General features: G+C 49.8%; 2 protein-coding genes across 7 annotated transcripts; one reads left to right on the top strand and one right to left on the bottom strand.

Moving 5' to 3' along the window:
• The first annotated feature begins 266 nt into the window (after positions 1–266).
• Positions 267–7,952, top strand: NRIP2 (nuclear receptor interacting protein 2). The gene is made up of 6 exons (XM_027074040.2): positions 267–836; positions 4,453–4,605; positions 5,658–5,740; positions 6,097–6,218; positions 6,413–6,465; positions 6,804–7,952. Exons 1-6 carry the CDS (start codon positions 585–587, stop codon positions 6,894–6,896), a joined length of 756 nt encoding a protein of 251 aa, XP_026929841.1. The 5' UTR covers positions 267–584; the 3' UTR covers positions 6,897–7,952.
• Positions 2,989–20,670, bottom strand: ITFG2 (integrin alpha FG-GAP repeat containing 2). Of its 6 annotated transcripts, XM_053225712.1 has the most exons (14): positions 20,538–20,666; positions 17,095–17,236; positions 15,573–15,668; positions 14,975–15,016; positions 14,617–14,818; positions 13,767–13,906; positions 13,147–13,295; positions 12,651–12,754; positions 12,424–12,477; positions 12,240–12,331; positions 11,389–11,506; positions 9,678–9,851; positions 9,427–9,586; positions 3,532–4,037 (listed from the first exon to the last, which is right to left on the bottom strand). In XM_053225712.1, the coding sequence occupies exons 2-13, from the start codon at positions 17,170–17,172 to the stop codon at positions 9,483–9,485; spliced, it is 1,353 nt and encodes a 450-aa protein (XP_053081687.1). In that variant the 5' UTR covers positions 17,173–17,236; positions 20,538–20,666; the 3' UTR covers positions 3,532–4,037; positions 9,427–9,482. The 6 variants fall into 6 exon arrangements, with proteins under 6 accessions (XP_014916940.1, XP_053081687.1, XP_053081685.1 ...); XM_015061454.3 differs by lacking the exon at positions 17,095–17,236 and having other exon boundaries at positions 2,989–4,037; positions 12,657–12,754; positions 14,617–14,788; positions 20,538–20,670; XM_053225710.1 differs by lacking the exon at positions 17,095–17,236 and having other exon boundaries at positions 20,538–20,670.
• Between the last annotated feature and the right edge of the window lie 2,339 nt (positions 20,671–23,009).

Raw genomic sequence — 23,009 nt, 5'->3', positions numbered from 1 at the left:
TTTGAGGCCGCCCGTCTCTGTTCTGAACCTGGCTGTTGGCCTGCCCCCCAAGCCCAAACTGCAGAGGGCTCCAGGGGAGAAAAGAGCGGGGCAGCCCAAGAGGAGACGGGAGGGCACACGCACAGGGCCGCACGTGCCCGCATCCCACACGCAGGCTGACTCCCTCCCAACACCCACGCACTGCCTTTCAAACAAGCTGGCACGGACACCCTGACAGTTTACAACACCGTCACACCCCTCGTGCTTGCAGGCGCCCGCGCGCGCGCGCGCACACACACACACACACACACACCCCTTCCACCGACCGCTCCCACCAGGACCCCAGAGTTGGACGCGCTGCAGAACCTACTACCACCACCCCCACCCCCCACCCCCGCCCCTCCTCCTGGAGTGCTGGGTTTTTCCAGCCGGAGCCTCACTCCCTCTACTGCAATCTCGGGGAAATTGGTGTCTGACGCGGCTGCTCCAGCACGTTATTTATTGATTTACTCTGTCCCCCGGGGAGACCCTCCTGTCAGGAGAGCTGCGACCCGGAACTGAGCGAGGCGGGAAGCGGCGGGGCCACGGGTGGCGGGGCAGAGGGGATGGAGACGAGGACGGTTCAGCAGCCCCCGCCCTGCTCATCAAGCTCCGGGAGCCCCGCAGGGGCCACCCGGCAGGAGGCCAGAAGAGTGGAGGGAGACTCCAGGAGGAGGGGACAGGAGGCAGCGCTTCGCGACCGAGCCCCCCTGAGCCAGCAGCGCCGGCTCAGACAGGCCACCCAGTTCCTGCACAAGGACTCTGCCGACCTGCTCCCCCTGGACAGCCTCAAGAGGCTCGGCACCTCCAAGGACTTGGTGAGGCAGCCCTCTCCCCACCCTTCCCCTCTTTCTTCCTATATCCTGGGGAGGGGGCGGAGGGCCGGAAGCTGCAGACCCTAACCTTCAGATCCCCTCTCCCTTGCTGAGAGTGGGGCAGAGGTAGTCCCAAGTGGAGGGGCCCCACCCCGACCATCCTCAGACTCTTCACTGGGGGTGCTCCCGTGGCTTGGTGGCTCTGGGGGGCCTAGTCTCCTTGCTCAGTCAGCTTCTCTCACACAGCCCAAGACTTATCTTGGGGGTGATGAGGAAATGTGCTCTCTAGGAGAAGAGGCTTACAAGGACACAGGAACCTTCTGGAGCAGTCATTTACTGCTGGGAGGGCCTGGAGGCCTGGCCAGTTTAGGGTTATGGTTTCTCTCCTGTCCCTAAACAACGGATTCCTTCCTACCAGCTCTGACCATCCATTTGCCTTTTCCCTCCAGAATGGAAGCACTAAGGGCCTCTGTCCTTTCCAGAGCCTCAGGGTTTCATATGGCTCTTGCCTGGGCCACCAGCCCCCTGAGTGCCCCCTTACTTCCTCGTAGGGGCAATGGCCCTTCCAGGCTTCTTTCTTTCCATCTCCCTGCAGCAGGGCCTCCGTGGCCTCCAGAGGGAATGGGGTGGGGGTGTAACAAGGAGGTGAGTGGGTCAGGGGCAGCTGCATACACTCATCCCTCCCCCGCCCCCACCGAGACAGTGGTGAAGAGCATGGGCTTTGGAGCCACGCTGCTTGGGTTCAGATCCTGGCCCTGCCACTTACTACCTTAGGCAAATTTCTTGATGTCTCTGAACCTGTTTCTTCATCTGCTAAATGAGGACGAAATTAGTAGTATCTCCCTCATGGCGTTGCTGTGGGAGTTGCACGAACTAATGCCTTTAAGGGGCTTAGAAAAGAGCCTGGAAAATAGAAAGCATTATCTAAGGTCTGAGTATGATTGTTCCTCCAGCTACAACTCCATTTAGCTTGAGGGAGAAAATAAGCTCTGTAGGGCCCAGAGAAAATGGAACCCTCTGTGGCCTGTGGCTCTTCTAGAAGAAAGGAAGGCTTTTGCTTGGAAGCACTCTGTTCCCTCACCCATTTCCTCATCAGAAGGTCTGAGAGGAGGACACTCTTCCAACCTGAAGGGCACAAAGTCAACTCTAGGGGCCTCAGCCAACGCAGCCCCTCATTCCCTTTCCTGACCCAGCCCTACCAGATTCCTCTCAGACGAAATGTTCCTCCTCCAGGAACCCAACCCAGAGGCCAGCAGATTCCCAGCCTCATCCCAGCAGCTCCCAAACAGGAAAAGTGACCAGACCAAGATCTCAGTTCAGGGAACTTCGGGGCTGCTCTTGCACACACACAGAGAGCACAGCTGAGAAACAGGGAGAAACGGGACAGCAGGGAAGCTGGTGCTTTGGCTCCCGGTGGCTAGGACCTCTGAGCCTCTATGGTTTGGAGACCACCCTACATCCATCTGGCTCTGGATTAGAGGCTCTGTTAACATTACCATCCCAGCGTGGCAGTTCCAGCCTTCTGATAAGTCCTGAGCTTTTCACCTCACCCCACTGCCTCAGGACGTCCCAAATTGATCTCAAGCAGTTACCTTGTGTGGCTTTGGCAGTGAAGACACAACAGGTTGGGGGGACCCCACCGTCTCCCTCCTTAGGATAACTCTGGAGCAAACCTCACAGCAGTGGGGGCCTGAAGGCTGTGTCCATCGTGGGAAAGGTGGGAGGAGAGCTGGGAACCGCAGAGCTGCTCTTTCCGGCCTGCCCTGTAGTTCACTGCCCTTTTCCCAGACCTGGGTCTCCTGCTGGCAGCCTTGCTGGCGGGAGCAGCAAGTCTCAAGGGGCTCATTAAACCAAGGGTAGAAAAACAATCCCACGTTCCCAAGAAGAAAGGGCAGGTGGAGAAGGATGTGTGGAGCCTGGACAGATAGAGTCATTCTTCAACAAGCATTTATTGAGTGCCTACTATATGTTAAGCTAAGCCTTGGGGTATAAAGATCTGATGTCACAGGCTCTCCAGGCTAATGGGAGAGTAAAAGCCACAAATAACAACTGTGAGAAGCATGACAAAGGGAGCTAAGAGAAGGGATGCTGGCCCCAGCCTGGCATGTGGAATGAAGAGTACAAAGAGGTCAGAGAGGGCTTCCTGTGTTAATTACAGGACACACATGGAATTCCAGACTTAGATAAAAACCTCTCTCCCAAATAAAGAGTAGCTCCGGAACAAAGTACGTTGAACCAGTCATCCAGTCTGGCCCACAGAAGAATGAGAGTCGTCTCAGGAAGGGGGTTGAACAGGAGCAAATGTGTGGAGGCCAGGAGCAAGCAGCCTGGTACAAGCGGTACAAGTAGGGTCAATAGGGGCAGATAGGCGGAGCAAAGGACAAGGCTGAGGACGAGGCCGTGACCAGGTCATCTGGGCTGTGCATCCCCTGAAAGTTTGGGCTTTATCATGCAACAGGAAGCAGGCATGCTTTGATGGGAGTTTAAACAGGAGTAATATGGTTAGTTTTGTTTTCCTTTTCTGCTTCTCAGACTTTAACATGCACACGAATCATCAGGGCATCTTATTAGAATGAAGCTTCTGATTCAGTAGGTCATGATTCTGCATTTCTAACAAGCTTCCAAGTGATGGCAAGTGATGTTAAAGCTACATATTAAAGCTACATATCTGAGGACCACACTTTGAGTAGCAAGGGCTTTATTTTTCTTAAGTTTATTCATTTATTCTGAGAGAGAGCGTGAGCTTGAGCTGGGGAGGGGTAGAGAGAGGGGGAGAGAAAGAATCCCAAGCAGGCTCCACATCGTCAGTGCAGTCTGACATGGGGCTCGAACTCACGAACTGTGAGATCACGACCTGAGCTGAAATCCAGAGTTGGACCCTTAACCGACTGAGCCACTCAAGCACCTGAGTAGCAAGGGTTTTAGATAATCACTGGCTTCAAGCAGGTGTATCTGAGAGACAGCAGTACTGGAGGCCAGTTCTTAGGAACTTAGGGAGGTGGTCCAGTGATCCGGGACAGCTGAGGTGAGGCAGTAGTACAAAGCAGGGTTGGACTCTATAAATACAGGAGACAAAGCTGGCAGAACTTAGTAAATTGACCAGATGGAGTGAAGGTGGTTTCAGGCGAGGGATGGTTCAAGCATCCTAGTTTTGAAGATGTGACTTTTTTTCTCTGACTTCCATCACAACATCAACTCTGGGATCTGCAGCCCATGGAAGGATGAGGTCAGAAGGGGAAACAAAGGGGAAAAAAATGTTAAAAATGTGTTGTAGACCTGAGACAAAAAGTTCCCCAAGCATAATACTAGCTCCTGAGAGGTCTTGGCAGTCAATAGGTTGGTCTAACCTAGAATGGACTGTTCTTTTCTCATTTCTTCATTGCTGAGCAATCTATTGGGGTCTCAGCAAAAGGGTATGATTTGATATGAGGGTTCACTCTGCTATAATGATGTGACGGCTGGGACTTGGGTAAGATCCTGCCCCTTTCTTACTCCCGTGAGACGCGGGACTGGGGTGGGGTTGGGTTGAACATCGTGGGAGATCTAAGGTGGGAGAGCTGAGTGGCCTGGATACTTGGGTTTAGACCTGTCTGCCTTCTTTGTTTTGTGACGGAGCCAGCAGCCGCACAGTGTGATCCAAAGACGCCTGGTGGAGGGAAACCAGAGTCGGTTTCAGGGGGAGTCTCCCCCCACGCAGGCCCCAATTCACAGCCAGGAGAGCAGGAGGAAGACCAGCAAGACACAGATTCCTGCTCTTCTGGTGAACTGCAAGGTGAGAGGCCTCCCAGGGCACTGGCTTTCATGAATGATCCTGTGAACGGCTCACTTCCGCCACTCTCCTTCCTCCCCTGGGTGGTGAGGGAAGGAGGGAGGGAGAAAAAGCACCTCTCCCCCGAGGTTGGACCTAAAAATGGGATCCTGTACATTCTCTACTTTCTACCTCAACCCATCTTCCCTCCGTGCAATTCCACGTGTCCGTGCCAACCCTTTTATCAAATGTAATCTCCAAATGCGCATGTGTAAATACTTGCCAGTGTTTCCCGATGATAGCCTCGTCCTCTCTGGAGCCATTTGGCCACCCCAGCGGTACTGAACACCCACCACTCCTCTGCCACCACTTTTGTGGGGCATTTCCTCTTCCTGCTCTCCAGTCTCTGGCCACATTCTAGAACCTTTTAAAGCCTCAAATGTTACCTCTTCTTTGTTACCTCTTCTTTGAAACCTTTTCTGATTTCCCCAGGGGAGAAAGAGCCTCCCCTCTCTCTCAATATCCAGGACACTTTATTGACAACCCTTTCATAGACCTTAAAACTTTCTACCATGCATTAGTTACATGTCACTTCCCCTACACCCGAGCACAGCATTCATTGATGTACCTTCCAGCAACATCTCTGGCACATAGCAGGTGCTCAGCAGAAGTCTGGATTGAGAAAATGACATGCATTTGGGATGTCCAAGTGTACCCACAAATGTCTGTATATATCCAGAAGAAAGTGAACCCGTCTGTTTCCGTGATAAACCTGTCGCTTACCCTCATCTGAACTTCCCGGCGAGACAGCTGGTCTTCTCACCCCTCCTGTATCCCTCACCTAGACCTCTCTAACCTAAGCCCCCAGCTTCCCAAGAATTCCTCTACACAAACAGATCTCCATTTCTGGTCAGGTGGTTCCCAACTTTTTCTCAACTTTTGCCATAAAGATCACTCTGAAAGGCTTGGTTCATTCCCTTCACTCGTTTTTGAGAGGGAGTCATCAAAGGGCTGGGAAAGGTGAAGGATCCAAGCCCAATCCATTCTCACTGACTCCCCGCGACCCTCTCTCTCAGTGCCGAGACCAGGAGCTTCGGGTGGCCGTGGACACAGGCACCCAACACAACCAGATCTCGGCTGGGTGCCTCAGCCGCCTGGGGTAAGAGTGTGGCCTAAAAGAATGGATGGGGGATGGGGTTTCTTTGGGGGGAGGTGATGCAAATATTCTGATATTAGATAGTAGTAGTAGTTGCATAACTCTATGAATATACTAAAAACCTCTGCATTTATAAAAGGGTAGCTTTTGCGGTATATGAACTATATACCAATAGAGCTATAATTGGAAAAAAAAAAAAAAAGATTGGATGGGGGCTCTGGTAGAGAAGACAAGGATTCAGACCCCACGTGGGGGCAAGGGATTGGATGAGAACCCATGTGTAGGGGGAGGGGCGTCAGCTGACAAAGGCGTTGGGGTTGGGGGCTGTGGTGGCCATAACCCTTGCTTCCCAACCACAGGTTAGGGAAGAAGGTCCTCAAAGCCCCAGGTGGGGACGTGGCACCTGGGCCCCCCACGGAGGTGGAGCAGCTGGAGCTACAGCTGGGCCAGGAGACGGTGGCCTGCTCAGCCCAGGTTGTGGGTGAGTCCTCCCTTCATTCACAGCCTCTTCTTCCTCTTCCGCCTTCCTCTCCTGGCACCATGAGGTGCCCCCAATCTCTGGGCCCAGATCCTCAGAGCTGGGGGTGGGGAGGGCAGACAAGGAGTGAGTGCTCACAGGGCACTGTGACCCTTGGGTGCCCTCCAGCCTCTTCTGTTTTCAAACGATTCCTGCAGATGTTGAGAGTCCTGAATTCTGTCTTGGACTGCAGACTCTGCTTTCTCTCAAGGTAAGAAGGATGCGGGCGCTTGACCCACATTTGGGGCCTGACCCAAAAGGCTGGGATAAAGAGGTAAAAGGCACAGGTGAGGAAGCGTGGGCCAGCTTCTGATGAGAATGACTCAGAGTTGTGGGATTTCACCTTGCTTCCTTAGAGGTTCCTTATTTGCCCACAAGTGCAACATAAGAACCAGGTCCCACTGCCCACAACCCCAGAGTTCCAGGTGAATGGAAACAGGGGGATGAGCAAGGAGCAGGAGGCTGGGGGCTGTGGAAAGTGGGGGGGGGGGGGGGGAAGGGCTGAGGGAGAGGCTACCTGCTGAGAGAAGCACACATTTCCCCCCACAGTGCTGCATCGACCTCGAGCATGGAGTGCTGCGGCTGAGGGCCCCCTTCCCAGAGCTGCCCTTCCTGCCTCTGTACCAAGAGCCTGGCCAGTGACTGATGAACCAGTCATTCCCCGGGGGAAGGACCTTGCCTCAGGGAAGAGCCGTGTTGGGGAATGGGGCATTACTAGAGCCAGGTACCTGGGACTACCACGTCTGTCCCTTCTGTCACCACCCTGACCCTGCCGTCCCATTGGCCTCAGTCAGCCACATTCCTCTCTGCTTCTCAGCAACTTCCCAATCCTCCAGAAGACTTCCAGAAAGAGGGCCCATGATCTCAGGGGACTGGCCTCCCCGTTCCCCTCCAAATCAGGACTGTGGAAAAGGATGTAAGCGTGGCGTGGTAGGAACTGGCCCAAGTCAAAGGCTGCAGCCCATACTGTCCTTTACCTGCCTCCAGATCCACCCCACACACCCCTCGGTGGCCTTCACTCCCATGCCTCTCCCTTTCCCTCCTGGGGCTTAGTACCTTTTGCAACTAGACTGCCACATCTCACCCACCAGGGGTCCTGTCCCTGCTGCCGCCTGCCTTTCTGATTCTGCGCACATCTGCTCACAGCTGAGTGGGGGAAGAAACACGAAACAGAATACTCTGGTACAGTAGAAAGGCGAGTTGGCAGAGGAGCTTCAGAAGCTTTCTCAGTTACCTTTCCTGGGGTTGCAAATGTCGGAAGTCAGTTATTATTTGATTTCCCTGTGCGAAACCTTGGGTGTACCTCTAGCATTGCTCCAGGTGTCTCTCCTCCTCCACTTGCTTTTTTACACTTCAGGGGGATGGCAAGGAGCCCTGTTGGGAACTACCCCCACAAGGTGGACAGGATGGCAAGGCCTGGCTGTACTCAGACTTGGAACCTAACCAGTAGTCTTTCTTATTTCTAGAACTACTCACCTCATTAGACGTTCCTTCTTCCCCTCATCTCTGGCCTCCTGAGCTTGAGCTTGTCTTATTTTGGAATCTTATTTTGATCCCTTGCCAGGCTCTGAGCCAAAGCACAAAAACAAGGAGGCTTTTCATCTTCACTGTAAAGAGAGGAACCCAAACCTTAAGGAACCAGACACCCTGAGCATCTTTCTGGCAGGTTTGAGTCTCTCAAGTCACGGACGAAGGGGAGAGGAACAAGTCACGGACGAAGGGGAGAGGAAGACAGTGGTGTAACTAACCTCAGCTAGGGAACTAGGACCTTGGGGTGGAAACAAGATTGTGAGCCTGGGGTAGATTAGAGGAGAACCAGCTGCCCTGTGACATCTGGTCTTGCCTTTCCCAGCTGAGTCCCCTGACCTCAAGAGAAGAGGAGGGGGCTCACTACCCTGCGTGTAATGTGGGTACCCTGGTCCCTCACTGCCTTGCCCCATAACCCCTGCTTTCCTGGCTCTGCCTGTTCCTTCCTGCCTCCTGCTGCTTCAATAACCGCAGACCCCACACCCAGTGGCAGGCCTTCAGCCCAGCTGCTTCTCCACTTGAATAAACACCTGTTTCTCTATGCTCATGTCCTTCTCTGGTTTCCCTCCATGTCGATCAGAGTCCGAATTGGTAACTCTGCCCTTATTCCCTTACAGAAAGGTGATGTGAATGTGGACCTTTCCCCAGATTGACCCGTCTGGCTGGGTTAATATAATTGAGAGCAATGGCTTTCTGACTCCTCTGAACACAACTCACAGCAGGAAATACATTTTACAGAGCAGTTAGCATACACACGCACATGCACATGTACAGTTATAACAAAACAATACTTCCCTATGCTGTGAGTATGACACTCTGATATTTTTCCTTCTATTTTATTCTACCCCATTTCGTTTATTCAAACAATGCTGACCACAACCCACCAAAGAATCGCAGCCTGTAACATGAAAAACACTAACTTACGGTGCACAGAATCGAGAGCAGAAGGAATATAAATGGTCCAAGATAGAATTCTGATTGTGGTCTGGATCATAAACCCGCATCAGATTCTAAAGGTGTTTTGGGGGGATGTGGGGGCAAGGCCCACAAAGTTGCACAAGCAACATGGCAAAATGAGAAAGTGCTAGCCCAGTTTCTTTGGTAAAAAGAAGACAATCATCTCAGCGTTGCTGGGAACAATTAAGACCAGACTGTAAGATGATTAAAGACCCCCACTTCAAAACCAAAACAGTGTGCCATTCCTGTAATAATCCCTAATGTCAGTGACTTGGAGCTGTGCCATGGAAGATGGAGCTTGGGATGCGGGGAGCCCTTATCTCATTGCCCTACAGGCTCCGAAGCCTGGTTTCCTTATAGGCATCGGAGCCATGCAAAGGATCTGTGCTCCCTCCTCATGAACAAGTCTGTTTTCCACACAATGAGAGTTGGAAGTTGGGGGGGGGGGGGGGGGGAGGCGGGGTCTAGGAAGGGGGCAGTCCCAGATGATGTGGAATGAGGCTGGGGTTCTATGATTCTGCTGATGTGATGGGTGAGGTACATAAGGAAATAGGGCCGAGGGCCAACTCGCCTCTTCTTTCACCAAGGAGACCATGAAGGCTATAGTTCACAGCTTCCCTAAGGTTGCTGCCATCTTTCCACGCTCCTCTGTGATGTCTACTTCCAATCCTGCCAGCACTATGGATACCTTGGGGGGTGGGTTGGTTCAGGAGGCTCCTTCTTCAGCTAAGAGGGCAAATCCAGCTAGGTGGGATCGTGGAGGCTTGCAGGAGCACACTGTGGGGGCTGGTCTGGATGGTAGAGGGTTTGGTGAAGCAGGGCGCGGACAGCTGGGAGGTCATCAGGATCTGAAGGCAAAAAAGGGGCGGTTCAGAGGCTGTGGATCTCCTGGGCACCTGGCACGGGGCTTCTCGGTCCCGAAGCACTCCTGGGACTCACCCACGCCCAGCTCCTGCAGCAGGCTCTGGAACTCTGGCTCAGCCTCCAGCAGTTTCAGCAGATTGGTCGACTCCATCCGCTCAAGCTGCACCTCCCAGTACACGTAGATCTTCTGGTTGAACGTGACGTACACGAGGCAGGGGCTGTTGCGGCCCTCCTTGCAGGCATACAGGCCTGCAGGGTGTGGGGGTGAGACAAAGGTCAGAGAGTTCCAGTCCCAGTGGGGAAGGGCAGAGAACAAGATGCAGGCCTTGGAGTCAGCAGTTTGACCCTCCCACAGACGTCAAGCAGAAAGCTAAAGGCCCTCTTTTTTTTTTTAATTTAAAAAAAATGTTTATTTATTTTTGAGAGACAAAGCATGAGTGGGGGAGGAGTGAGAGAGAGGGAGACACAGAATCTGAAGCAGGCCACAGGCTCCAAGCCTGTTGCGGGACTCAAACTCCCAAACTGTGAGATCATGACTTGAGCCAAAGTCAGATGCTTAACCGACTGAGCCACCCAGATGCCCCTAAAGGCCCTCTTTCTAATTCATTTGTATTGGGAACTCAGTAAAATAGGTAAAATACCTCCCCATTTCAGATATGAGGAAACACCATGGGGGGCACCTGGGTGGCTCAGTCGGTTAAGCGTCTGACTTCGGCTCAGGTCATAATCTCACAGCTTGTGAGTCTCAGCCCCGTGTTGGGCTCTGTGCTGACAGCTCAGAGCCTGGAGCTTGCTTCAGATTCTGTCTCCCTCTCTCTCTGCCCCTTCCCTGCTTGCACTGTGTCTCTCTCTCAAAAATAAATAAACATTAAAAAAAAAATAGGTGTTGAGTTATGGTAAAATGGCTTAATAAATTAAAAAAAAAAAAAGAAAAAAAACCCACAAGGCAGAATGGCCCCACAAAAGTGCTTTGCTGATTTTCCCATCTTAGTGATAGCCTTGGAGGAATGAAGGACAGTCTTGGTAGTCCAAGGGGTAGATTAGCAAAACACGATCAGAAACTAAAGCTGGGCACCTGGGTTGCTCAGTTGGTTAAGTGACCCAACTCTTAATTTCAGCTCAAGTCATGATCTCACAGTTTGTGAGCTCTCTCTGATAGCATAGAACCTGCTTGGGATTCTCTCTCTCTCTCTCTCTCTCTCTCTCTCTCTCTCAAAGAAAGAAAGAAAGAAAGAAAGAAAGAAAAGAAAAAAGAAAAAGAGAAGAAAGAAAAGAAAGAAAAAGAAAAGAAACTAAGGCTTCTCTTTGGTGGCAGTCCCTTCTTCAAAGGCATTTTAACCTTCTGGGTCACTGGAGTATGTACACCAGAGCGCTGTACAATTCTTACCATTTCAGCAACCAAAGATCTCCCCATGTCACCTGAAAAAGCCAGGACTGTTTTCCAAGTCCCTGATTTGGAACAAATGCAAATTGTCTGGGAGAATGCTCCTCACAGAGTTCTGACATGCTCAGATGGGAGAGAACTTTCCCATGCCTTCACACATCCCAGACGGGCAGATGATAAGAACTCATCCCATTCTTTAAGATATTGAGAGATGAACCTGTCACTGTCTCCCATTCCTTATTTAAAACTGTGCAGACGGTAATTCAGTACCCACCATCACCCTCTAACAAAAGTGCTGAAGAGCTCATTTGTTTATGAAGACGCACGTTAGGGGACACAGAGAGAGTAGAAATGAGAGGCAGACAAGTGTGGTTAGAAAGGGTCCACGGGGTGGGGTCCCACCTGCACAGAAGGCTCGGATATTCTCGTCCACTTGGAAGCGGACAACGGTGCGGTTGTGATCAATGATATATGTTTGTCCATCCCAGGCACAGGCAACCACCTCCTCATGCCCATTGCCCTGAAAAAGGCCAGAGACAAGGATGCAGGGGTGGCGGGGAGCTGGTAAATAGAAGAGCCCGAACGATGGGTCTGGATAGCACATAAAGGACTTGTGGACCTAGTTCTGGGTGACCAACAGCCGGGAAGGAAAGCAGCCCTAAGTTTCTTACTGAATTTCCTCCATGCGCCAGTCACCAAACAACTGATGAAGGAGACACCATTATTCCCAATTTTATATGGAGGAAACTTCAGCTTATAGAAATGAAGTTGCTCACTCGTGGTCACACAGCATAGAAGGGAGGCAGCACAGAATCAGGACTCAAACCCAGGCCTATTCTACCGACTTCAAAGCCTCGTGCCTTTTCTCCTACCGTCACACATGCACAACGGCAAAGTATGCCCCCGTGTTGCAGATTATGGGGCTGCAGCCTTGGTAAAGAGAGGCTCATAGATAGACGAGAAAAAAAATTACAGAACATACATCTGGAGTTGAGGCCAAAAACTCACTTCTGGACCCTAATAAATTATTTCTCTTTGGAGCCATACTCCTGGAAAAGGTGCCGCCGAGAGATTCCGTGGCAGTGCAGAGATGGTACTAAGCCCTGAGAAGTTAGGAAAAAGACTCACTTGAGACGCAGTTAAGAGTCTGTCTGAAGAGACTTAGATAAACATCGAGAGCAAACTGTGAAGTGAGAATGGACTCATTTGCATCACATCTCTCCACGTGAAGAAGGTAAGAATGTTCCTCTCACCGTGACATCCAGTTTCTCTAGGGCAAAAAGCTGATGATCCACCTGCACCGACCACAGCAGCTTGTCCGCTTCCTCCATGAGCTTCAGCGTCCCTGCAGGGTGACAGGCAGGCTGGGGTGGGCAGGACAAGGACCCCTGAGCACACCCCACAGGCACACAGCCTCCTGCCCCAGCAGGAACTCACCATCCAGGGTGCAGAGGGCAAAGAGGCCGGAGCCACCCATCTCAGAGTTGTGGCCTGCAGGAGAGACAGAAGGACAGGAATAAGAAAATGTGAAGGGTAGGGCAAGGTCAGAGCACACAGGGTGGGGTGAGAGGCGGCCCAAGGTAGGGAGGAAGGGAAGGCCCAGCATCTTCCCTCTCCCAGGACTGATGCTTGCCCCTCAGCTCCCTCCTGTGTCCCCACCCCACCTTCACCTCGTTTGATGTTGCCAATGAGGTGGGTGGAGACATTCTTGTTGTGGATGCGGCCGGAAGTCTGGTGCAACATGACATCTCGGGCAGCCGGGGCCTCCCTGTGTGGGGGTGGGGTGGGGTGGGAGGGATACTAAGTGGGGACCAAATGAGCCTAGTTCTGCAGGACGTTTGTGGCCCCGATCTCTGTACGAGCTTCTAGGATGTGAATCAGCCTGGAAATCTATTGCTGACCCTGTCTGGCCCATGTGGTGAGTTAGAAAAGAGAGGGACAGAGCTGCCAAGTTAGAATCTTGGAATCTTTTCCAGGTGCTACGAGGTTAAAGCCCAGGATTTCCTGGGTCCTGAAATCATTTTCCTTAATGGGGCAAAGGTGCTGTGCCAGGACCCAGCCGAAGCAGCTCTGCCCACTGCAGTCCTGTCCACTGCCAGTGCATCCAGGAGCCCATCTAGATTCCACACAACCACACCATCCACAGGTCTGCGCCCTTACCTGCTGCCCTCCGGGGCCCCCTCAGAGGTGGGAGGGGGCCCGGCGTCCTTGTTCCAGGTACACAGGAGAATGGCGTAAGCACAGCCCGGCTGAGACACCATCAGTTCAGGAACACCCAAGGGCCCTGGAGTCACTGAAAGACTGTCCACCTGCACCAGGGAACAAGGCCTTAAAGGGGGCTGGGGACAGAAATGGGACCCTGCCGAGAGCATGGGAGAGAAGTGGGGCAGGGGCCCTGGGAACAGCATCCCAGGCTTGGGGGGCAACAGCAGGAGGAAGAATTTGAGTTTGTAGGGTTCCTGCCTCGTGCCATCGTCTCCTCATAGCCCATCTGCTTTCCACTGTGCATGCCTCAACCAGGGTCCACACTCTGACACAAAGCACATCACACCCTCAAGCACACTCTTAACTCTTAGCCTGGTGCTCTTTGCCTCTTATTAGTAATTTTCCCCTAAGACCCTGATTTGAAACTCTCTTCTTTGGATTTCTCTCAACAAGGAGATTTTCCCTTCCTCCCACTCTAAACCCTGACCCACGACTGTTCTCTCAAGAGGGCCCCTACAGGAGGGCTTCCTCCCTGCTCCCTGGGCTCCCTGAGCACCCCCCGCTCAGCCTCTCACCTGACCCTCCAGTGTCCACTTCTTGAGTGACACCAGCTGCCCTGTTGGATGTTCAGTGCCTTCACCCAGATCTTCCCAGCGGAAAGCCCGTACCACACGGTCCGTGTAACCGACCACCAGCTCACAACACCCATCTCCATCTGTGGGTCCAGGAAGTAGGACGAGTTTGGAGCCACATGCGTGTTCATCAGCTTGAATCCTACACACACGTCCTCTCCGCCCCCTGCTAACATCACCAGCGTTTGCGCCGAAACCCGGTACAACTTCAGACCCCAAGAGCTGGGCTAGTCCCCTCACACACTTTGTGCTGTGCTTCTTCCCTCAGATACAAAACTCGGGTGTCCTGATTCATGCCACATACCATCACCTTCGTGACAGCTTCTGGCCGAAACATCAGCCCTATATCTGTACGACTCACTCCCTTGCCACTTTCAGTGTCTGATCAAATGTCACCTTCCCAGAAAGGACTTTCCAGATAACTCCATTTAGAATTGGTAGCTCTACTTCTCTACCCTGACACTCCCTAGCCTCTTTCTGTGGTTTATTTTCTCCACGGCACTTACTACATTCTAATATACTATTTAATCTTCTTAAAATATTTTACACTGTTTATTTTCTGTCCTTCCTAGGAAAGGTCCAAGAAGGCAGTGATTTTTGTCCATTTTATTCACTGCTGCAATCACAGTGCTTAGAATGATAACTAGTTTATAATGGGAGCTTAGTAACTCAACATAAAATGCATAATAATTGCACCCATGAATACTAACTACCTCCCTGAATCCCGTGACATCTGCTCTACTACCCATTGACTCCTATTCCCCTGGCTGCCTGCGGAGAGAGCCATGCCCACCGATGTCGCTGATCAGCATGACCTTGGTGTTGGCAGGGATGTGCTGCTTGAAGACTGGATGCTGCTCCTCTCCCATTAGGGTCTCGTGGTGCCCAGAAGCATCCAGGGCCTTGGTAGGCGTCAGGTCACACAGGTGAAACCATCCCTCAGCACTCACCGCCACCACCAGGTTCTGGGAGAGGCAGAGGCATAGGAGGGATGGCTGGGGAGGGAAGTTTGGGCACAAGCCTGGTCGTTAAAGGACAGAAGTGAGGGCTAAAGCCTTTAACTCTCCACTGATTTCCACCAGGAGAGGGGGAGCAATCTAGGCAAAGCCTTGGAGTTCTACCGAAGTCCCAACGTCCCTTAGAGTTCTTACCTTTCCTTTATTACAAACATCTCCAACCCCAACACAAGTCAGCTGCAAAGAAAAGGGGAGACATGCTGAAGGAGACCAGTACTCTCTAATCTCAGCGAAGCAAGGAGAGGGTTTGCTAACTACCATCATTTGCTGAAAAGTTGTGCCACATGACCTACACAGATAGTTCGTGTTAATCGCGTTCTTGTGCTCTAAGTCTGGTTTACCTAGAGCAGTAGGGAGACCTCAAGTAGTTAAGTCTGTCTGGGCTGAACAAGACAAAACAAAAGATACATCTAATACAACCAGTCTATCATATTTCTAGACTTATGCAAAGTATTACCCCCATTTTGTACTATACTTTATGAGATCAGATGACCTTGGCAGTTTTTAAAGTACTGAGAGCCACGCGGAAACAGAAGATAAAAAACAACCCACCAGCTGGAGGCGCACTGCCCAGCGGCTTCCCTCCCTGAACTGAATGAACCCTGAAGCAGTGGCTGGCTGAATAGCTGGTGAACTGGGACACATTGGTGGGTTTCTGTATGGCTCAGCCTTGATAGTCCCTGCACAGAAAGGATCCTTCTGCCCCTTACGCCCCAGGAAGTTGAATACTGACCATGCCCTGGCAGGAACAGGTGAGCCACGGCCGGCTGTCATCATTCTTATACACAAACAGCTTCCCGCTGGTGTCCCCCACCACCAATTCATTTAACTTCAAACGGAGAGAGAAGACAGTGTTAGGATGGAATCCTATGGAACCACCTGATGCTTTTCTCTAGGCCCATCCTGGGGACATCATAAGACCTTAATTTGTATCTTCACCAACTTTAGTAAAAATCTTTTGCAACCAACAAAGCCACAGTTTTCCAGTTTCTTTTTTTTTTTTTTTTTAATTTTAGGGATAAGCATTGGGTGTTGTATTGAAACCAATTTGACAATAAATTTCATATTTAAAAAAATTTTTTAAGTTTATTTATTTTGAGACAGCAAGCGTGGCCTTGAGCGGGAGAGGGGTAGAGAGAGGGGGAGAGAAAAATCCCAATCAGGCTCCACATTATCAGCGTGGAGCCTGATAAGCCTGATGTGGGCTTGAACTCACGAACCATGAGATCATGGCCTGAGCTGAAATCAAGAGCCGAAATTAACTGAGCGAGCCACCGGGCACCCCTCCCAGAGTTTCTTTTTTTCCCTGTCGGTGTGTGTGTGTGTGTGTGTGTGTGTGTGTGTGTGTGTGTGTGTGTCAGAGGAGGATAGCAGAATGGGGCAACACGGAATCTATGACTCTTCCCAGAAAAGTCTGACAAGTGAATAGCTCCATGACCCGCTTGCCTCATTTCAGCTCTTCCAATCTGTCCATTGCCAATGGGACATGTTTTGAAAACAACCTAGAACATTGAACTTTTGGAAAATTGAACTTCAGACCACGTACTTAATCAAGGGCCAAATAAAAAGACAAGGTCAGCTCTGGGGGCCCTCCTTCCTCTACAAACATCTCCAACCCCAACACAAGTCAGCTGCAAAGAAAAGGGGACCTTTATGAACTTGGTGTGTATGAGTGAATATATACAGGGGATGGAGGTGCTGGAGGGGACAGCACGAAGGGGTTGCTGGTGTCAGCCTCCTCTGTGCTCTGGGCTTCTGGCGCCCCCAAGTGGTGGCTCAGCTCTCAGGAGGGGGGTTCCCTGAAGGGAGTCTCTTCCTATTTGTATTTGGGTACTCCATTTCCCAGTCATTCGGCAAAGGCTGCCTGCCTTTCTAGGGGTAAACAGTGATAACAAAGTAGCACCAAACCCTGTTTCCACAAGTAGCTTTCTGATTTCCCCTGTTGAGGAGTGGGAGAGTGGTGGGGAGGGAAGGGGTGGAGGGGTGGGCAGCCAACACCCCCGTCCTATTCTCAAAATAGAGTGAATATCAGATTCTCAAGAGATTTAATTCTAAAGGCAACAAAGACATAACAGGTCACAAGTAAAGTTAAAAATGAATTGGGATTTATCAATGATTTACTTGATTTGAATCTTCGATTTATTTTTTTAATAGTTATGGGAATTATATTATATTATATTATATTATATTATATTATATTATATTATATCTGGTGGGAATATTAGATCACAGAAGCATAAAACAAGTTTATTGACATTAAACTCTCTCCACCTGATGTTTCCATTTCGGCTGCTCCAGAGGACTTTGGTAGACACACCAGGGGCAGGCTGCATAGCACAGAGGCTCAGTGCAGCTGCCTGGATTTGAACCCAGCTCTCTATGCTTAAATTTTGTCATCTATAAAACAAAGATCATAAGGGTATTTACTGAATAAAGTTGTTCTAAGAACTGAGCTAAGGAGAGGAAGGCCTTTAAAACAGTGACTGGCAGGGGCACCTGGGTGGCTCAGTCAGTTAAGTGTCCGACTTTGGTTCAGGTCATGATCTCACAGTTCATGGGCGCTGTGCTGATGGCTTAGAGCCTGGAGCCTGTTTCAGATTCGGTGTCTCCCTCTCTCTCTGCCCCTGCCCCACTCCCACTCTCTCTCAAAAGTGAAGAAACAATAAAAAACAAACAAACAAACAAACCAGTGACTGGCATACAGCAAGCACTAATACCAGGTGGTTTTCAGCCTCTAGTTAAAAGGCCTCCATGGCTAGGGACCCTGGTATCTTTCACACAATCTATTCTTTTTTTATACATCAATTCAGCAAATGCCATAGTCCATACCAGCACCTCAGTAAATGTTTGCTTTTCTTTTAAATTAAATTTGATTTAAAAAAAATTGTTTTTTCATTTTTGAGAGAGAGCGTATGTAGGGGAGGGGTAGAGAGAGTAGGACGGAGGACCTGAAGTGGGCTCTGTGCTGAGCACAAAGAGCCCAATATGGGGCTCAAACTCATGAAGCATGAGTTCATGACCTGGGCTAAAATCAGACACTTATCTGACTGAGCCACCCAGGTGCCCCAAATTTAATTTAATCTGAGAGAGAGAGAGTGTGAGTGGGGGAGCGGGGCACAGAGAGACAGAGAGACAGAGGGCGAGAGAATCCCGAGCAGGCTCCATGCTCAGTGAGGAGCCCAGCACAGGGCTTGACCCCATGACCCTGGGATCATGACCTGAGCCGAAATCAAGAGTTGGACACTCAACTGACTGAGCCACCCAGGTGCCCTGATAAATGTTTAATTACTAGACAATTAACAAAAAAGATTTTAAGAAACAGAGAAAAATCAGAATGAAAGGGAATGCTCAGTCAGCCCTTGAGTTTCCAGGTAAAGGTAGATAGTGAGTTAGGGGTACAAAGATAAATGCCACAGACTCCCTACTGAGGGGGACCTTACAGTTTTAACAAGGGCACAGACATGGGTATGGTAAGAGCAGTGACCAAGTAGATGTGGCGCAGCCAGGCAATGACAAGCAAGACCAAGCAATGACACTGAGGCAATGGCTGGCCTCCTGGAAGAGGACATTTCCAAACTAGCCCATCTGCTTCCCGACAGCTATAATGCTTCCCAGCAGTTCTGCTTCCCTGCGGCTGATCCTGGCTCTGGCCTCTGGAGGTCACTCACGGACACTAAGAAACCCCAGCTAGAGGGTACAGTCGCCATATAATACTAAAGGAGGCAGGAGGAGAGATCTCTGGTCTGCTATAGCCTTCTAGAGATTTTCCCCTGGTGTAGCCAGGCTTCCATGGGCAGTCCTACAGGGTGTGCATTCTATTCCTGGCTTCCCCTCCCCCACAACTTACCAGGAAACAAATTAGTTTCAAAGAACTTTAGGCTAATGATTTATGAGGATGAAATAAGTCTTTTTCCTGCCCCAAATGCTGAACTAATAACAGCGTTTCTATCCACACTCATGCAGGCTGAATGTACCACGTGCATACATACATGTACCACTAGGCAACGATCTCAACTACTTGCCCTTCTTTCAATTATATTTATCAATAACATGCAAAGCACTTCAAATTGCTTTGAGACAAATAATCACATTTGCTTTCCATAACAATCCTCATTTATTCAACAAACATCTGAGTACCTACTATGTGCCAGGCACAATTCTAAGTGTTGGGAATATAGCAGTGAAAAAGCAGATAAATCCCCAGCCTTATGGAGCTTACAACTCAGGGTTAAAAAAAAAAAAAGTAGTACAATATATGTAATATTGTAGAACTGAGTGTATTGGTGCAATCTACTCAGAAAAGTACAATTTCCAAAAAAGCTGATGCCATGAAGCTATGAAAAAAGGCAGGTATTTTTCCCTTTTAAACAAAGAAGACCATCAGATAACACAGAAAATCATGTACGCCTAAAGTCACTCTGTTAATTTACTATTTGAAAATGCCTCTCTTGATTTTCTCATAAAATTGTACTGCTTGGCATATTACGAAATGTGAAAGTCCAAAAAACAATATAAATTTATGAGAATAACTCCTTCCTCCCTACAGGGAGTAGAGCCAAAAGAGGCTTCATAAAATATCTTCTCTATCACAGCACAAAGGAGGCTGGGGGCAGGGGTATGTTTTAGCCCTTTTTTCCCCCAGGGAAGAGAGCACAGAACAGTTAGGGACGTGAGGATGAGAAGCCGGCAGAATAGGAAGGTGGGGCAGAGGGTAGGAGAGGATGGCAATAAGGTGCTTTGCATTAAAAATAGGGAATAATGAATGAAAAGAGTCTGTTAAGAGTGTCTCACACCAGCAACAGCCCCCATCCCCTCTGATGCTCCACCTCAAAACTCTACATATTTTCATCAGTGCACCTCCTTCCATTTCGTTGTTCTGGTGACTATCACCCTACCTGACTGTGAGCTAGCTGAGGGCTGGGACTGTCTTGTTCATTTTGGAATTCCCAGAATATAGCAGACTCCTTGGCGCACACAATGGGCACTTGAATAAACATTTGCAGAAACAGAATCAAATACTAACAACACTAACACTTGGTGTTAACTGTGGGCCAGGCATAGTTCTACCTGCTTTATCTGTATTAATGCATTTCAACAACGAGAAAAAGAACAGCTGCGGAGATGGTAGATGTCAATTGTTTTTGTAATCCAACCAAGGTGTAGCGCTTTCAAGTTGCCATACGCTTGGTGGACTATGCAGCAGGCATTACAGAAACCAGGCATTACAGAAACTCGGCATTAGGAATGGGGTGGTGGGGTGGAGAGGCAGAAAAGTACAGCAGTGTGTTCCGGCGCAAGGAGCCACGTGTAAGAGCAGCAAAGGCGCGTTTTAAGCTTCTATGGAGGCTTTGAAAGGCAAAGTGATTTGAGGTGATGCCCCTGCGTAAGGAGGGAAGCAGTGAGCCGGGATATCTGGCCACCGGTTTACCAGTCTCCTACTGTGAACCAGTTACTGACTTAGGCAAAGGATCAGTTATCTATGTCCCTAAAAGAACACCAGGGCAGGGAAGCAGTGCAATTCGGACCTGACTTCCAGGCACGTAAGCTATCTGCCAAGTTCTCCTGAGGTCACCGCGCAGCCCCACCGCGCACGCGCTCCGCTCCCCCCGCACGCCTAGGGCGGCTTCACCATTTCCCCGGCCCCGCCCTACCCTGGCGCAGAGCCAGGTCGCGTCTCTCGCAGTGCGCATGCACTGACCGTATCGTTATCCACGTCTCCGAGGCAGATCGCGTGCGGGAAGAGGCTCCCGCTAAATTCCAGGGCCACGCGTTGCACGTAGCTAACCGACCTCATCGCACTTGCACGGGCCGAGGGACCGGGGAGGCCCGCTAAATGTTCCCCGAGCCCCTCCTGAGAGCAGCCCAAGCGGAAGGCCAGCCAAAGCGGAAAGTCACGTCACCGCTCAAGCCTCCAATTGCGGCCTTTCTCGCTTAACCTGAAAGAGGAGGTGGGTCTTCCTAGCCCTCTGAACTTGGGGGCGGGCTTATCTGATGTGAGTGACAGGGGCATGGGCCACTCCTAGCCTGGGTAGACCAATCTTGATGGCGGGGGGGGGGGGGGGATCTGTTCCCCAGGCAACAGGCTGTCCGGGGTTAGACCTAATAACCTTGACCTCTTCCTTTGTTGCCCTAGCATTGAAGTCTCCAGGCCATTAGACTAAACCAGGGAATCATAATAATCGTAATAATTGACAACTGTATGGTTTCCAACAGTGTTTTTGTGTTGTTTTTTTTTTTTTTTTTGAAACAACTATAAGTTACCTGTTAGGAGCCCTGCAAACAATGTAGTGAATTGAACCAGCATTTAAAACAATAGAATAGAAAATACCAAGTGACTCTAGAGTAGTAAGTATTCTTTTTGTGAAACCTTTGTTTCAATTGTAAATATTTATATATGTATATTTTATATACTGGCTTATCACGTGAAAATGACTTTTTAAATGGTGTGTGTATGCTTTTGTGGTCCTTAGTTAGAAAGGTCCTTAGTTACACTTGCTGTAAAGCACATTTCATGTATATTGTTTCACGTAATGAGCACAACAACCCTGAGAGCTTGTATTATTATTCAGTATTTTTGGATGAGAAAAACAGGTTCAGCAAGATTAAGTAAGTCTTTCTTTGGGGTGCCTCATCAATCAGGGCATCAGAAGTATTATTTGCAAAATTCTGTAGTTGTTCAATACACTTTAAAGTTCAGATCTGCAGCTCTAGGCCAATTATGCACTGGTTTTTCAGGAGCCAACATTGTAAAAATAATATCTACCTCACCTGTGGATGTTGGACCAGGGGCTGGTCCCGCTTTCTATATCTGAGCATGATGGGAGAAGGCACTGAAAAGCAGGACATTTTTGCCTGGGAGTGTGAGAGGGGGATGACACATTTTGTCCCAGAGGTCCCAATGGATCTGACAGCCAGGTAAGATGAAAACAAGGAAGAGCAAACAAAACGGTAAACAGGAGGCAGTCTAGACAAACGCTGGGGACTGCAGATACATTCATGTTTCTGTTTTTGGTGATACATACACTGTGTGGTTGGCGGGGTCTATTCAAAGGTACTGTGTCACACAGGTGTACCTAATGCTTTAAATATATTATCTAATTACGGAGGGGCTGCATGTAACCTCCGGCTACCATGTCTCTATCCTTCTCCCATTGTAGCTGAAACCTTAAGCTTCATTGTTGGTTTTAAGGAGTAGGAAAATAAAAAGCCAATTTAAAAATGTTTACCTCTCAATGTAAAGTTAAAATGTTTTGGGTTCTGTTTCTTCTCACTGTTATTTCTTCATTGTTTTCTCTTCAGCCTTTTGAATGAAATTGTAAAATAAATAAATAAATTCATAAATAACCCAGGACAAAACTGCTTCTGCCACCAAGTGCCTTGGCCTGACCCAGTTCTCTGAAATTATACCCTGACCCAGCACTTTGCAGTGCCTCAGTTTTATCTTCTCCATTACTTGAGTTTCTTGTTCTTGACCTTTCTGTGCCAAGGGGCGCCTGCTAATGTTTGTCCTGTAGGTCATGTCATTATGGTATTATGTTACATGGCAACTTGGATACCATGCCTTTTAGCTTTTGTCAAGAGAACCAAATGAATTTAGAAAGGGAGGAAAGATAAGTCTTCAGGAAATATGACATGGACCAAGTCCCTCTCCCCACTGTGTGTCAATTACTGTAACTGCCTTGTGTTATATTCACAGTAAGTGGAACACAGGGGTTGCACAGCCATGTGGACAGAGCCCTGGTTCCACAAGGAGCACCCATGTTCTTGACCCTTTCTAGGGGGATGGTTGGTGGGTCTCCACCGGCACCATCTAGAGCTCGCCTTTTTAAAGTCAAGCACTCTTCCAGTATCAGTTTTGGCTTACTCCCCAGAACTGCCTAACCAGGCCATCTTCCTGGTTAGATGACATGGTACAGTTGTGTGGGTAGTGGCATGTCTTTACCAACCAGCCAAATGGTAGCTTCAGTAGAAACCTGCTATGGGAGTGGGGAGTGGCGGGGAGGTGTTAGGTGGGAAGGATTTCTAGGGAGATTCTTTGTCCACTTCTTCCTCCAGGAGTAGACCCCAGTAGAGGGGTCCAAGTTCTGTCTGCTTAGGAAGGCCAGGTAAGAAATAGGACCTTTAAAACTTTCTACACAGCTTTCTATACGTGAGGTCCAGAGTCACTCAC

This window comes from Acinonyx jubatus, chromosome B4, assembly GCF_027475565.1.
Source record: "Acinonyx jubatus isolate Ajub_Pintada_27869175 chromosome B4, VMU_Ajub_asm_v1.0, whole genome shotgun sequence".
Classification (NCBI taxonomy): domain Eukaryota; kingdom Metazoa; phylum Chordata; class Mammalia; order Carnivora; family Felidae; genus Acinonyx; species Acinonyx jubatus.
This window is presented reverse-complemented; position numbering and strand designations above follow the sequence as displayed.

Bases quoted from the DNA above. Each gene is read 5' to 3' on its own strand.
- NRIP2 (XM_027074040.2), top strand. From the start codon at position 585: ATGGAGACGAGGACGGTTCAGCAGCCCCCGCCCTGCTCATCAAGCTCC. The intron at 4,606-5,657 runs GTGAGAGGCCTC...CCTCTCTCTCAG, and splicing joins CTCTTCTGGTGAACTGCAAG to TGCCGAGACCAGGAGCTTCG. The intron at 6,466-6,803 runs GTAAGAAGGATG...TTCCCCCCACAG, and splicing joins AGACTCTGCTTTCTCTCAAG to TGCTGCATCGACCTCGAGCA.
- ITFG2 (XM_053225710.1), bottom strand. From the start codon at position 20,633: ATGAGGTCGGTTAGCTACGTGCAACGCGTGGCCCTGGAATTTAGCGGG. The intron at 13,907-14,616 runs GTGGGCATGGCT...CTGGACCCACAG, and splicing joins CATGCTGATCAGCGACATCG to ATGGAGATGGGTGTTGTGAG. The intron at 13,296-13,766 runs GTGAGAGGCTGA...TCCCTGGTGCAG, and splicing joins AGTGGACACTGGAGGGTCAG to GTGGACAGTCTTTCAGTGAC.